The sequence below is a fragment of the Tinamus guttatus genome, unplaced genomic scaffold (assembly GCF_059628265.1).
Source record: "Tinamus guttatus ecotype Peru unplaced genomic scaffold, ASM5962826v1 Tinamus_guttatus_pri_ptg000353l, whole genome shotgun sequence".
Lineage (NCBI taxonomy): Eukaryota > Metazoa > Chordata > Aves > Tinamiformes > Tinamidae > Tinamus > Tinamus guttatus.
In genome coordinates, this window is record NW_028288887.1 from 620,358 (window position 1) to 636,916 (window position 16,559).

At 37.7% G+C, this 16,559-nt stretch overlaps 1 protein-coding gene across 1 annotated transcript in view; it reads right to left on the bottom strand.

Annotated features, from left to right (window-relative positions):
- Positions 1 to 16,219, bottom strand: part of LOC104564663 (3',5'-cyclic-AMP phosphodiesterase 4D-like) — a 161,108-nt gene extending 144,889 nt beyond the window's left edge. The window contains exon 1 of the mRNA XM_088529873.1: positions 16,155 to 16,219. Within this exon, the coding sequence (XP_088385999.1) occupies positions 16,155 to 16,219 (65 nt within the window). The remainder of the gene's footprint in view (positions 1 to 16,154) is intronic.
- Positions 16,220 to 16,559: the final 340 nt, after the last annotated feature.

Sequence of the window (16,559 nt, forward strand, 5' to 3'; positions counted from 1 at the left end):
TCTGTAAACACGGCTTGCTACTTATGCCGGGTCATCCTGCAACAACGAGATAAGATACCAGCCATGAAGAACTGGTAACCATAAAATAACGTATGAGGGAGTTGCAGCTGTCTACAAAAACACCAACTTCTCCCCAGGCGAGTGCGGATCTCAGGTAGTGTAAGAGATCTGTCGCCGGCCGGCCAATAAAGCTTGCCCTTTTCCCCACCAGGTTGAGTGTGCGGGTGATTGCTGGGATTATGGACTAACACACTCATAAAAATATTGAAAAGGGCTAGATAGTATTAATATTAAAGTAAAACATCCTTTACAGCTACTGTTAGTGACTAATATTACTCACTAGCAGTGAATAACTTCAAATTATGCTTAGTAACGAATATTCTTTTACAGAGATTTGCTTAACATTGGACTTTTTCAGTCAACTAAATAAAAAGTCTTTTATTGCATTAAAGGAACACAAATGTTTGTTTTAAGATTTGGCTTTTTCTTTTTTATTCTGTTATCACTTTTATTTTTCCCGCTGAGGACATGTTTCAATGAATGATTTCACTGTCATATTCACAAACATTTTCTTTTTTAAAAGCTTAAAATTTAAAAGCTTATTGGATACAAATTTAGATTTGTCAGTTGTGTGAGACCCTGTGACTTGTACTGCTACCTTACAAGTATGCAGATTTCTACATAGCTGTTTTGACAGGAATTTTATCCTGTTATACTATATAATGTCCACTAGATGGGCGTCAAAAGTAATGAAATGGATCCAGGTGTATCAGCTAGGATTTGGCTCATACTGTTCAACCAAAATGTTTTTGATGTAAATATGAAAAAAAGAAAAAAAAAATGTTCAGTGCTACAGGCAAAGGAGAAAGTGTGAATATGCACAGGTTTGCCAAATACATAAGTTTATATAAAAAGCTTGCAAGATGCTACAGCAGTGAAGTGTTTTATTTAGCTCCTAGTTACTAGGACATTTGCTAACACCACTCGCAGACACAAAAGACTACAAAACTAAATGAAAAATGTGTTGTTATCCTGCTTGGCTTGAATCACAAGGTTCCTCTGCAAGAACTTGAGCTGCTGATCGCACTGCAACAAGTGTGATTAGAGATTCAAAATGAAGAAGTGAACACTTTTATCCAAGTTGTTTGTTCTTTGTATATACCCTGAGAAACCTTAAGATACTGAATGGGACAGATTCTTCACTTTTCCTGGGCAGAGATTGCAGAAAATCAGTTGCAGATGCATCTTATTTATCTTCCCAATCTTTTTAAATTTTAAGCTGTAGCAGGGAATATGCTGTGAATATAAAATCTAAGTTCAGTCACAAACTGAAAATAGTGAATCTTTATGCTATCCTCTCCCTACTGTGTTCCTCTACCTCCTTACACTTTTGGTGGAGAGTACTTCTCTGAAAGGACAAAGTAGTATAGAAGTTGTTACTGAAGGCACAAGACCTGTTTTGACACCCATTCCCAGGCAGAATTTGAGCATTTAGAGAGAGAATTTTCCCTACCTTCAGGCACTTTGCACAACAAATGCAAAGCTAAGTTACTATTTCTGATGGGCGTGCTTGGCACAGAAAGCCCCACAGAACTGTCTATGTTCAAAGGACTGCTGGAACTTCAGAGGTGTTCTCCTGAATCCTATAATGGCAATGAGAAACTCTTGGTCGACCTTGGGCTCTCCCCTAGCCGCTTGAAGAGGATAGCGAGGGTCTTTTCTCAAAGGGCCCTCCTATCCTCTGTGGATATAATACATATTTTCGCGAGCCGGGCCAGGCAGATGTAATCATCTGCCTGCGCGGGGGGTGAGAATTGGCATATATAATTGGCATTCTCCCCTAATTAACACCTTTCCGCCCCGGCTCCCTACTAAAGTTATTAACCTCTTTCCCCGACCAATAACATCTGGTCTGCTTGCAACGACCAGACCCACCTTCCAGGGGATCAAATCATTCTTTGATCTCTTGGAACTGTTGGCTCTGGTCCTTGCACCGTTCTCCGCTGGGTAGTGGATAGGGACAGTGGGAGTTAACATCTCGTCCCATATGACGCGTCCTATTAACCGGATTTGACGAGGTGGACGGGCCACCTAAAACCCGGAAAAGGTGCCAAAAAAATAGAAGCACTATTGCATTGGTAACACCACATAACTTCTTTTAACAAGGAAAGAAAACCTCTGTGGACTTCCCTTTTAAGTCATTAAGTAATTATCTTGTAATTTCTGCCACGTTGCTAAAAAGAAGAAAGTAGATCAAAATATGTACAAAATATCACATACAGTTCCTTAATGGCAATGAATGTGCACAGGAGCTCATAATTAAGGCTGCATAGAAAATCTTAATTCATTTTTATTGGTCATTTTTATTTTTGGTTATTTATTTATTACTGGTCATTTTTATTACTGAGGACTTAGCAACTTAACCCTCTTTTTAGTGTAGTTTTAGCATATATCTGTAGAGAATTTAGCAATAGTAAAAAAGGAAAAGAATTAAGCCCATTCAAAAATGAATTCATGAATTTACCAGGCTTTATAAAACACAGATTGCACTCCTGATATTAGGCTCCCTTACTAATCTCTCCCCGCCCTCAATCTCTCTGATCTTGGACAAAGACAGGTATGAGCCAGACTAATTGATCCTCTAGGGATACCTCATATTTTAAAACCATCTTTATACTTTATAGAATGCCAAGCAAGATCTAGAGAAGGCAATTTTGTCTCCTGTCACAGGAATCTTGTCCTAGTGGCAGTAAATCTCTTCAGCTACCTTTCTGCACAAATCATTTTCCCTATTCTCCAGATGCCTTGTCCTGTTTTTTTAACCTAGAAGCACAATCTCACTGTCAGATAGAATGGGTACATATTGCATGGCTGCTGTAATTCAGTTATCATGGAAGTGTCATTCTGTATTAACTTCCTTTGGACAAGCCCTCATTTACAGCAAGAAAAAAAAAAACAACAAACAAGAAAGTAATAAGATTTTATTTACCCCCCAAAAGGGTAAACTATTTATAGCATGTTCTCCAGGAGCCCATAAGTAGGCATCTACTGTGTAGGAGGTGGTCTGTGGCTACTGGAGAAACTGAACAGTCAGATGAGCACCAGAACTGCATAAATAATAATTTAATTTATTCCTTAGACTGTTTGTGGCCAAGGCTCACCCTGCTTACACTATGGGCAGACACAGCAGAATATGTCCTGATTGCTTGCTTGGTGTCCTGGGACGGAGAACAGCAGCAAGCAGTGCCACCTGACTGCCCCCACGGCATTCAGAGGTACGGAAAGGCCACCGCATTCCCATTCCCAAGTAGTTCATCATAAAGCCACCTAGGAAAGACCTCTCACACTGGGTATGGTGCTCTCACACCTGATGCTTGTGCATGCTGCACATCTGTGTGTCTCAAATCAAAGCAGGATGGTTTACAGCTTTGCTCTTAGATTTGTTGTCTATATTCTGCACTAGTTATAGATTATTTTCATATTTCAATTATCATGCCAGCTACTGTGACGCAGTCCTTCAAAAATGTCTAACAACTCCCGAGACACCATGTCATTAGAAAGCTTTTTGTTACTGATTTTATTACATTATTGATTTTAAAATCTCAGTCAGAGAGGAAGGAATAAATGAATAAACCAAAGGGCTCTTCTTTCCCATGAAATAGAGTCTTTCTACTAACAAAAACTGACTTTTTATTGACATATTTTAGGTAGTTAATTTCTGTCTATATTTAAACCCTAACTACATTCACTGAATTCAGTGCATTCAACTATAAATCTGTCCAAAGACTTGCTAATACACCACATAATTAATATATATATATTTTTGTGATTAAAATCAGACATACTTTAATACTTTAAATATATCAAATAAGACTGGACAAGTTCTTTGATTATGTCTTTATGAACTCTCTTGGGACTCTTGATGTCTTATTAATAAACTGAACATTATGTTTAGCAGGTGACTTGGATGTCTCCTTTGTTGCCAGAAATAGTTACTCAATAACCACTCTAATAATAAAGATCCAAATTTACATTTTTCTTCATCAGAAACAAGTTCTCAGCAATCAGCCCCTACCATAGGCTCTCACTAGCCTTTAGATATTAAATAGGTTAACGTGCAGTATCAGCAAAAAAGTCTTAAAAAATAAATCAGTGGATTTATATAATTCAATGGCAGGCCCAAAATTTATTTCTTATGTGAATTCTGTGGCCATGACCTTTCAAAATGTTTCCTTTCTGTCAGTGCCTACCCAGTGACACAGGAGTGACCACATCTGGCTTTCTTTTTGATTTTTGTCTCCTCCCACATGCTTAGTAAAAAGGAAAGATCTGAGGGAAATGAGCAACAAAAATGACAGAGAAATATCTTCACTGACATTTGGAACAAATAACATATAATCTCTCTACATTCAAAGAAAAATATTTTATATGCAACCTAAATGATATACTCATTTTCTCTGTAGCAAAGTTAACAAAATACTTCCACCTTTGTTGCTTGCATTAATGCTCAGTGAGTTGTAACCAAATGATATTAAAATAAATGTATGATCTAAATCTGAATTTTGTCCTGCCACTCTATATGGGAGAACTCAAGACAACTATCTACTTGTGGCTTTGGGTTTCCAGTCAAGCAATTCAGCAGGCAAGCCCTACGATTAAGTCCATTTTTTAGAAGTGGTATGGATAGATTTTCCAGTACCAAGACTGCAAGCAAAAGAAGAAAATGTGTCATTTCATGAAATTTCTCTCTTTTAGCAACAAAACTTGGCTTTTGCTTTTGGCATAAATGTTTCGGTAAACACTTGGAATGTAATAGGGTCTAAATCTAATATAAGAGGCAGAGAAAACAGAGTAAGACATTGTGAGTAGGGAAAAAATCAATGAAGCAAAAAGATTTATAAGAATTAGTCTATTCAAACATGTCAGAAAAGGAGCTCCAACTATATGTTTAAGTTTTTGTCTCATGATTTTCTAGCAAGAGGCTTAGAAAATGCAGCCTACAATCTCTACAGAAACTTTTTCATGCTCTGTATAAAGTTTGCCAACAAGTAGTGTCCTATGATGTCTATTAGAGAGATGACTCTCTAGATGGCTATAGATGACTATGATGACTATTTAGAGATTTTGCATTGAAAAGTCTCCTCATACTAAATTCAAGGCATACTTTTCATAATGTCATCTCACTATTCCTAGTTATACCTCAAGAGTCCACAAATCTTTGGTATATCAAGCCTTTAAAGCCTTTGTTGCACCTATTAAATCAATTTGCTTCCTGTGCCAAGCCATACTAGAATTCTTTTCATGATTCTTTTCATTCATTTCCCATTCTTTTCTGATGATATTTTCATCTCTGAAGTTACCTCTTGGACGTTAACATCTTCCTAGTAACACGATGTACAGAAATGAATGTCAGATTCCAGATACTGTTACATGGATTATATCTGACTTGCTTTGATATTTCTTTGCAATTTAAATACTTACCTTATTGCAGCATAATAAAAATACAAACTAAAAATGGGGGAGAAAAAATACAACATAAATTCCAAGAGATGTCATCATCTGACCATGTTTCTACTAGTTTTAAGTCACTTTGTATGATTTTTCTGACCTAATAATACAATTTGCTTGTACCCCCATTTTCAGCTAGTAAATTATGGCCACCAACATTTTTAATTGTTTTCCCAAAGGCTTCCAGGGAAATCTCTGGCATATCAAAATCTGAATGAGGAAGTCTGCAGAAAGTTTTTAAGGAGAACTATTATTGTGGAAACTGATATAAAGAAAGCTAAAAACCAGAATCACTCAATCCAAACATGAGAAAGAATATATAGCAAATCTGGTGGAGCTCAAAAGCAAACCCTCATCCTGCTGGCCCTGAGCTGGACTCTTATGGCTTTAGTCACCTAGTCCTGAGTAGACTTCTAGGAGTGCTAGGGGTGGTATTCGTGGTTCTCCACTTTACTGCTGTCATTATTTAGTTTACATCCTCTGAGTCACCATTCACTCACATTATTATATAATTTTCTTTATATTACTTAAATCATTATGTAATATCCTTCATATTATGAGTGCTGGATTGTATATAATAAAGTGGCTTCAAACTCTTTTAATAAATCACTTGACCTAATTTCTTCAAGAAATTCTAGAACATTTCTTTTTCCTTTCTAAGAGTGAGTGTGGATTCAACTATCCCCACATCTTGTCTGAACTGATACTTCCTGAGCAGTATTTTGAACACTGGGATATAAAACAAGCTTGTATTGAGTGCAAGAGTATAGTAAGCATTTGCTGAAACTCATGTTGGCATTAATTTTCCCTTATTTTAAATATACCTGAATCAGATCTCAGAGCATTTCAAAATATTTATCTTGCAATATATTAAAAAAGCAAACCATCTATCAAGCATATTGGCTAATCCTAACTAAAATGCTGCGCCTGTAAGATATTAGCTGCATTGTAATATCTTTCAGAAAAAAAAATCACATATAAAAATGAACATTACATCACGCTTGAGAAACAAACTGCTGCCAGGGAAGGAAAATCCAGTTCACTGATAGAACTCAGCCTCCTCTTTCAGCGAATTCAGCTCTATCTCATTATCAGATTGCTTGTGTGTTCCTTCTCGGTTAGTGGTTTGATGAAGCAGGTATGGAGGCAAAGCAGCAGCTTCTCAGATGGGTAATATTTAAATCAATATCCCGTAGTACTGCTGAAAGCAAACAGAATCCAGAAGAGAAATATAAAATCCTCTGGTACCAACACTGCCATGTAATTGATTAGAAGCTTCCTGAAAAACAGGACCATCTAAAAAATCTTCAAATATAATCATAGTGAGAATAAATACTCCGGGAGGTCATAGAAGATATGGATACATGTACCCTGTGCTTTGTAGCAGGGAAAATCTGAAAACAGTGTCCTGGCCAGATACAGATTAAAAAAAAAAAAAGTTATTATTACCTATTATTATTATTGCCTATTATTATTATTACTTCAGCAAGTTTGCTGATGGTACCAAACTGGGAGGAGTAGCTGATACCCCAGAGGGCTGCGCTGCCATCCAGAGGGACCTGGACAGACTGGACAACTGGGCGGTGAAAAACCTCATGAAATTCAACAAGGCCAAGTGCAAGGTCCTGCACCTGGGGAGGAATAACCCCAGACACCAGTACAGGCTGGGGACCGACCTTCTGGAGAGCAGCTCTGCAGAGAAAGACCTGGGCGTCATGGTGGATGATAAGTTGACCATGAGGCAGCAGTGTGCCCTCGTGGCCAAGAAGGCCAATGGGATCCTGGGCTGCATTAAGAAGAGCATCTCCAGCAGGTCGAGGGAGGTGATCCTGCCCCTCTACTCAGCCGTGGTGAGGCCACATCTGGAATATTGTGTCCAGTTCTGGGCTCCACAGTATAAGAGGGATGTGGAGCTGCTGGAGAGAGTCCAGCGCAGGGCCACAAGGATGATCAGGGGCCTGGAACATCTGCCCTATGAGGAGAGGCTGAGGGAGCTGGGCCTGTTCAGCCTGGAGAAGAGAAGGCTGAGAGGGGATCTAATCAGTGTATATAAGTACCTCAAGGGAGGGAGGCAGTGAGGAGGATGGTGCTGGTCTCTCTTCAGTGGTGGCCACTGACAGAACTAGAGGTAATGCCCACAAACTGAAACATCAAAAGTTCCACAGGAACTTAAGGAAAAAATTCTTAACGGTGAGGGTGACAGAGGAACAGGCTGCCCAGAGAGGTTGTGGAGTCTCCTTCTCTGGAGATCTTCAAAACCCGCTTGGATGCAGTCCTGTGCCACATGCTCTAGGTGACCCTGCGTGTGCAGGGGGGTTGGACTAGATGATCTCTAGAGGTCCCTTCCAACCTTAAGCATTCTATGATTCTATGAAAAATATATGACCCATTATCTTCATAACTAACACAGAGTAGGTTGCAGTTTTAAAAAGTAATTAATTATACAGATGCAGTGCCTAATACTGATCATCAAAAAGTTTTCAACCAGGGGTTCCCACTGGTTTTGATTCACTCTTACCTTGCCTAAAAAAAATTGTAGCTTTTTAAATCTTCCTTATGCTATTTCCACTCAAATATTTTGTTGTTGTTGGTTGCTTTTGATGCCTGTCTGTATGTCTCCTTGATTCTTGTCAGACTTCCTTGATATCTGGATCTACACAAATGGTCAGTATCACACGGCTTTCCTGGTAAACTGCAAGTGGGACTGGGCTCAAATTTTGGAGCGGAACTGTTAAAATTTTCTCTTTTTTGCTTGTACTTAAAGAAATTTAGTTGTGCAGGTGTGTGCATAAGGCAAATTATCCTTACTATACTCAGGCCCTACATCTACAATTTCACCTCGTTTGTTTTATCAGCAATTTGGGAACTTTGACCACCTTAAGACAGATCACAGTATTAAATTACCAGGTAAGCAAAGAAGGAGGAGGAAAAAGCAGTAACCTAGCAAGCTGTATGGGCACTGACTTTCAGTGAGCAGCTAGCAAAAATACACTGAGCAATGAAAAATAATCTTGAAATTTTTTTTTTTGGTGTATTTATAATACAGTTTCTTTTTGTGTCATGTGCTACTGAGAGGGGAATTCTAAATTTTAAATTTTAAAAGTCTACTCGCTAAAGCATACAGAAATAACTTAAAGCTTTGAAAGGTGATGTAAAAATATATTTCTAATCCCAAATAATTAGGGGACAGCCCAAATGATCACTACGCAAGACAAACCAAAAGGCAGCCAAAGCACTAAGGCAGGATGTGTTTCCTTGCCACCCAAAAGGCAGCCGTCTGCTATCTCAATTCATTATTCACATTGAGGTTTGTATTATAGAAAAGACACAGAAAAGGAGCTAAATAAACCTCACTGCTTTCCAGCTTCAAAAGCAACAAATTATAATCACTTCTGACACATACAAAATTCTTTTTAGCCTTATTTTGTAGGAAGAACATAATCCACTCTAGCTTGATTTTTTCAGAATCTCTGCAAAACCTTACAAAAGGTTTCCCAAAGGGATTAGAGAAGAAAGGAGCAAAAGCCAAAATATGAGGCAGCAAGGGAAAGAAACCCAAGTGCAACCGTGTGCCGCTGCAGTCTTTTGCATAATTTACTGCACGGCATTTCTGCCACTCAAACTGGCAGCAGGTTTGTTCCCCAGCAAACACGAGCCAAGCGACACTTGCACAGAGGCCCTTTGAAATATCAGCACACACTGAATGAGTTGCTTGACAGCCAGGTGGTTTAATGAATGGCAAGAGATAACAAGAGAAGGGGGAAATTCAATTATTGTATAATTGTAGGATAGTTCAACTTCAGAATTCAGGACTATTTTAAGAGTATATAATATATAATATATATAATATAAATATAATATATATTATAATATATATAATATAAAATTGAGGGAAACATGATGAAAATCTGAAGCTCATTTGGAAGCATTACCAGCCTCGCACTGAATGGCTCTTTGAGCCAAATGACCAGCTAGAAACTGCTTGCCAGCTGCATGCTATGAAGCCTGCTCAAGTGGAGCAGCCCTTTGTGTATTTTTAATTGCTTTTCAGCATCACTGATCATGCTTATAAGGAAATTTGGGTTACAATGGAAGTAGGTGGAAAATGGGCTTGGTTCTTCAGCAGACACAAGGGATCCCTTTAGGGCCTTCCTTCCATTTCCAGCCCAAAAGACTTTATGTTACCAGTTCCTTTCTCTTACTGACCTCGGGTCAATTTTGTGTGTGTTTCTAGCAATACCCAAAAATGTGCCCAAGAAAAACAGCAACAACAACTAAGATGGCCTCCAATGCTCACAGATGTCTGAGCAGTAGCTGCCTGCAGGTAGACATCCTGAGAAGATCATGTACTGCTGTTCCTTCATGGATTGACATTTTTACTTGCCATAAATTAACATACTCAATTTTACCATATTGAACCTGCCAAGGTTAAACGGTTGCCTTACACACTTATCGCAAGGGTAACCCTTCCACCTTTTAAATATTCATATTTAACTCAGCATAAAACAGGCTAAATCTACTAACATTTTTTTTTAATGATTCAGACATAACAGACTAAAACTGATGAAAATCTGCACACAGGAATTGTACAAGATTCATCCAGGGTTTGTGAGACGGCTTTTCAGTCTATTAGACATCTTTCCTCTGTGTTTCGTTCTTCCGATGTATACTGTAACCCCAACAGATAGAGGTCTTATACAAAACAGATACAAAAGGTCTTTATACAAAACAGATGAGAAGTAAATATACGCATAACTCAAGAAAAATAGGTAAATAAACAAAACAAAAAATATGATCTTTTTGTTCTCTAGAAAGTTGCTAATACCACTTGGAAAAACTTCTAAACAAAATGGTTTGTTTAGAAATCATGTGGGGAAGCATATATTTTGATGCATGTCTAAATTTGGAAGTGAGGGTCCCTAGACAGTCATTGGAGAAATGATTCAGAGGACAGCTTGGAGCCCTTCAGACCTTCTGCATAACCCTTTAGATGCACACATTTTCTCTACTGCCTATAGAAATATGGGTGAAAATTTGTCTCTCTCAAGCAGTATATCTCTCACGTTGTGGGTACATTTTATATCTAGCAAGGGGGCTGTCGGAGCTCGAGGACAGAACAATTTTGGCCCTGGCAATGGGAGGATGGGAGAAATCTACCTGTCTGTTCAGCCCTAGGTACTGGGCTGCTCCCAGAAGGTAGCGTTATCCCTCACTCTGAGACTAGTACAGTTCATTTTATAAATGAAAAAGTCTTAACCAAAATACATGATAAAATGAGAAAAAATAAAATATTATTTAGACATATCATTTAGTTCAGTCACACTATAGAATAGTTGCTCTGAGGTGATATCCATAGGGCTACAATCTGCTAAAACAAAGGCAATGTAAAGGCCTTCCCTTGGTCATACACATTACAAGCAGTATAGTCAGTATAACACTTGATTTGGCTTCTCACTCCAAAAATGGAGAAACACAACTTGTGAGCATTAGATCGCAAATTTTTAGCACAACTGAAAAAATACAGGGATAAAAACAAAAAAACCTCCAAGTTGTATTATACATCCACAAATGTACACTTGTTCAAGCCTGCAGGCATCATATGCCTAAATATGCCATAAACAAAAAGGATTAAGATATTATTAAAATAATAGTTAAAGATAGTTTCTCAATGTGTAATGCAATGTCTTTATAACCATCGTTATAAGTACCTATTTTTATATGTTAATAAAACTATTTTAAGTAAAATTTTTATTATGGATATTCCATAAGATTCTCTGTTAGAAAGAGCACCAAATAACTTATTTTCTATTAGATAACCAGCTCCAATAATTTAGATCTTTTTCTTGATCCTTTGACTAGCACCACTGGTAGGCTTTACTACTCTTTTGTCACACAGTATTTATTATTTTATAGCATCTCAGAGTGTTGTTGATGCTTTTTAAAGAAACTGGAAGACATAGCTCACAAACAAAGCATTTACAACATAACTAGATTTGTGATACAGTAATAAAGATGACAGTGTGGAAGAGGTTCAGCAAGGAAGGATGAAAGCTGCAATAACACAATTATGTGATTGCTCAGTTTTAGGCATATAAATACCTATTTTATAGCTAGAGGTTTTGAAAGACAAAAGAAAAAAAAAAAGGAAACCAAGACTTTTTTTTTTATGTAATGAAGAGAAATTTTTCAAAATAATTGTTTTGCTGCAGCATCAAAAAAACTGGTTTTCATAACGCATGCTAATTAGGAGGGTCATTTCAAACTCAGATAGAAAGTAAGATTAAAGTGCAAATGAGGATAAAAGAAATGCAAAAGAAAACTGGGTAGGAAGTAAAACTAGCTTCCAGCTATGGAGACGGACCCCATATAATAAAGCAAATGTGAAAATGTATGATAAAAGGAAAATAGCAGTTGGTTAAATCAAGGAAACATCACATGACAAATGACTACTGCACGCAAGCTTCGAATCATTAAATACAGAAATTTCTCAGGGCAATAAAAGCAATTATGAATATAGAGTTCTAGGAATGAAGATTATTTGGTCTTATGAATGGGATGCTTCAGCACTGCTGCCAAGAAGCTATGGCAGTAATTGACTGTTTTTTCTACATCTATACCTCTAGGAGAGAATCTCCTAAAAGTACTTTTTGGAATCTGCCTTAATGTCCATGGGGGTGGGTGGTGGCAGCAGCTGAGATGCAGTACAGCACCATGCGGAGATGAACTTTTGGGTTCAGAAAGCAGTGGAGCCTCATCAGTGCGGAGGAGGTCTAATTAGCCTCTGTACAGCATCGTCCCTTCAGGTCCAAAGGGGAAAATGCTAGCATCAACTTGCAAGTCTCTGCAACATCTATGTAGGTGAGGTGAAGCCCATTTGTTATGTCTTACACTGCAATTGTGCTTCCCAGAAAACCATGTTAGAGGGAAGGTGCCAATAATCTTCTAAAAAAGTGCAACAAATTGAATAGTCATGATGGAATGGGAATGAATAAAAGGGAGGGTACTTCCCTCAGCTGTTCAGTATTACTTCAGAAGTGGGCATTTGGGCTACCTCCTACCATCAGTTGATCCAGCTGTAAATGAACTTCTGGTGGTAGGAGCTGGGCTGTCAAGTCAGCTGCCCATAAAGCCAGCCACAACACTCCTCATTTGATGCTGAGGATAGAAATTAAAGTGTTTCAATCACACTGACCTAATGGCCCAGCTAAATTGTAGTGGAGCTTTGTCCATGACCCAATTCTATGCACATATCCACAATGGGAGAAGGTATGAGAACGAACAGGGCTGTAAAGATGAGTTTGGATCTTCAGGCAAATTGAGAAGGGATTGTTTGTACACTAAACAGAGTGGCAGAGAACTACATGTACTTGCAAGCAGTGAGGAAAGAATACTCTATGTTTTACTGGACAGATTAATGTTGCTTGAAAGAGCATGTCTCTGAGGAAGTGCCCTTTATTTGCTGGAGACAAACTTTACAATTTGAAGTTTTATTTGGCATGTTTTGCAATATTATTGTTTGTTTAAAAATGTTTATTGTTTGTAGATAGCGTCTCTTTTCACATTCATGTTAAAATACTTGAATTTTGTGTTGGCAAGTCTGATACTTCTGCTATGAAAAAAAAAATGCAGACTTGTGACCATGCCAAAAGATTTTATTGGCACGAAAACTCAGCAAAAGAATTCTCTGAAATCACTGACTCAATCTGCAGTGACAGCCAAAAAAAGCTAGCAATATGTTGGTTAGTATCAGTCAGGGTAGTATCAAGAAAAAAGCAGGCGTAATTTTGCTCCTATATAAAACCTTGATGTGCCCATTTCTTGAATAATGGATGCAATTTGATCTCTGTAAAGTTCAAGGACACACAGGTGATACAGAGAAGGGAAGCTAAAATGGCCAAGGGATAGAGCAGCTGCTTTAGTAGGAAAGTCTAAGATGGCTCAGCAGAACAAGGCTGAGAAGGTTATTACTGAGGTTTACAAAATCATGAAGTTGGTGGATAAAATGAATACAAAGTGTTTCACCAAATCCTGCAATGACAGAACTAAAGGTCACTTGTTGAAACTGGTAGGGAACAAGTTCAAAGTTCAGTAAAGAAGGTCATGTTTGTGAAGCAAGTAAGGCTATCATAAAGTTGTGAAGGAAGACAGTGTCAGCGAATTCTAAAAACAGATGAGACAAATAGACAGCGGGTAAATAAATGGACTTTAAAGGGCACAGACTAGGAAGAACTCATTCATATCCTTAATATAACATTTGTGGGTGCTGGGCAATATGATAAGAAGGGACTACAGAAATTGGACAGTTTTTCTCCATTCTCCTGTTGCCACTAATGAAGACAGAATACGAAGCTAGGTAGTCCACTAGTCAGGCCTAGTAGGACATTTCTTACATTGTTAGAAAAAGCCTGACACCTGATTAATTCAAATGCCACAGTTAGCAGAGAAAATAACATTTGTGTCCCTATTTCATTTGGCAAAAATATCAGTGTTTAACATACTACATTGTGGAAAATAACACTGACTATACAGGTTTCCTCATTAGACTGACACTGGCAGAATATATACCACCTCAAATTTCCCTGGCCTTTATTTCAGGCCCATACTGCTTATGAAGGCTATGTGGCTAATTGAAGTCAGCTATGAATTCCACCAAGACTTCATCTAGTAAAGGTCATCTCTAGCTTGCAGTCTTTGTTCAGCATTCAGAAACTCCCCAGTTCTGCATATGGTATTTGGTAATTCAAGTCCCCATATGTCTAGACACTATGCAGCTTGCTTCTACCCCTTCAGCTACTAAACATGTCACCAAAAACTATGAGAGTTCCCAAATCCGTTTTGTTCAAGAGTGTGTCATAAGCTGTGACAGCAAGGGGCAGGTAGCAAGGGACATGGTGGCAACAGACTCCCATCTCTCACAGATGACTGGAGAGGAAGAGATTCATCCTGTCCAGAGATATAAAAGCCTGATTTCATCAACAGCCTGGCAGTGTGCATGCTGTTAATGGGACTCCCAGTTGCATTTATATACTGTCCTCTGTCCTATAGAAAAAGTGTATGTCTCATTGAAGTCAGTGTACCTGCTGAGTCCTTCACAAATACTTTATTTTTTTGCTGAGCTCCCCAGCAGCCATATCAGTCTGCACATCTCAGCACAGAGGATTTATCTGCTTGAGAGAACATATATATATATATATTTTCTTCAAGAATGAGTTCTCTCTCTCTCTCTATATATATATATCTTTGAAGGACAGAAAAATTAATCAGAAAGTTACTGATTTTTTTGCATATTTGTATATAGTAATTAGGGCTTATATGTATGAACTCACTGACTTGGAGATACTCTGTTTATTATGCAACATTTCAAGACATTATTGTTTTACTACCTTAGACAGTGCAATATCAATAAAATATCACTTTTTTCAATATAAAGTTTACTAATTTTGTATTATTTTGTTGAATTTTAATAATAATAATAATAATAATAAAATCTTACTGCTATTTCAGCAAAATTCATCCTCAGCGGCATATGAGAACAGCTGTGATTACTTACACAGCAGTCTGAGTAGGGTACTGATTTAATTTTCTACTACAAGATGGCTTTAGCAAAAGATAATTTGGAAAAAAATTGTAACTGCTTTAATAGTAGTAGTGAAATAACCTGGAATGAAATGATTTATTTCAGAATCAAGACTGTTTAAAACATTAGCCTTTTAATAGGCTAAAGTTCAATTATATTAGCTAGATATATTTGGTCACAAAGAAATATATTTTGTTACTACTCTGTCTTGCACTCAGGCATCACCCATTTAATTCTAAATGAAGATTATATTTTAAAATATAGTTTTTATGGCAGTGACTCAGGTTTCCCAGCTAAATATAATCCTGAACCATTAGTCTACTGTGTGGATATAAGAATGATGGCGGTTGTAAGAAAAATATTGAGAGATTAAAAAAAAAAGTGGGAATCTAATCATCCTAATACAAAATTGTCCTTTCTGTGCCTATGAAGCTATATGATGCAAAAAGTTCTCACAAGAAAAAGAATTAATCCAAAGACAGAATTTTCACAATTGCTAATTGGAAAATTAACAAGAAAATCATGCAGGCAGACTGCTAATACAATCTGCTTCTACTCCTCTGAGCCCTGCCTGGAAGGAAAGGCATGAAGCACAACACTGCACAGTCTCTCATCTGCCACTGTAAAATCTCTCCCCTTCCAGGACACTCACCTCTGCTAGTCAGTTTGTTTATGCAGCAAAACTACTTGCACGTATCCTAAAATAGCGCATGTAAACGTTAACTTCATTTTACCCTTCAGCCTCCAAAATGGAAAGTTTTATATTTTAAGTTTATTGTTGAAACAAATCTACTGAAAAAATCAGAAACTATTCCAAAGTTCAGGGAGTAACCAAAATGTGAAAATCTTACGAAATGGGTCTCATTATAAAAATATTAGATACAGAGTGTTGCACAAGAAAAAGAGGTAAATAATTTTGTTTCTTACTATTAACTGTGAAACTTAGCAGCTGAACATCTTCAATAAGCATGCAGAACCTATGGAACCACAATTAAATCCTGTCACTTTCTTGAGACATGTCTGTGTGGGATGGGAAGCTCAAAAGAAAAAAAAAAAACAAGCACGTTACCACATTGCATCGGCAGTCCTTAAGGAGCTGGTAGATCGGGATCTTGGTTTCATAACAATGCTCATTCTGAAAAAGTCCTCAGACATCAGTTGGCTTTATAAAGCTCATTCTCCAAGTATTCCATTTCAAACTGTGTTTTTAAAATCCTCCGAAATCCTTCTCCTGTGATAATGCAGGCTCTGAAGGAAGAAATCTAACATGCTGCAACTCCTCCTTTTTTCACACTGAAGTTACTCTAGCACTGTGCTGTTCGGCAATGACAATGCTTTTCTCTTTTGTCTTGTATTGCCCTGGGAGGAAGTAGTCCATTTTGAATCTATTCTCCCTGCAGGTCACATGGGACCCAAGGCAGCTAAAAAGTGTCTCTATCTCTCTTGCAGTATTATAACTATTATAAGGTTTAAA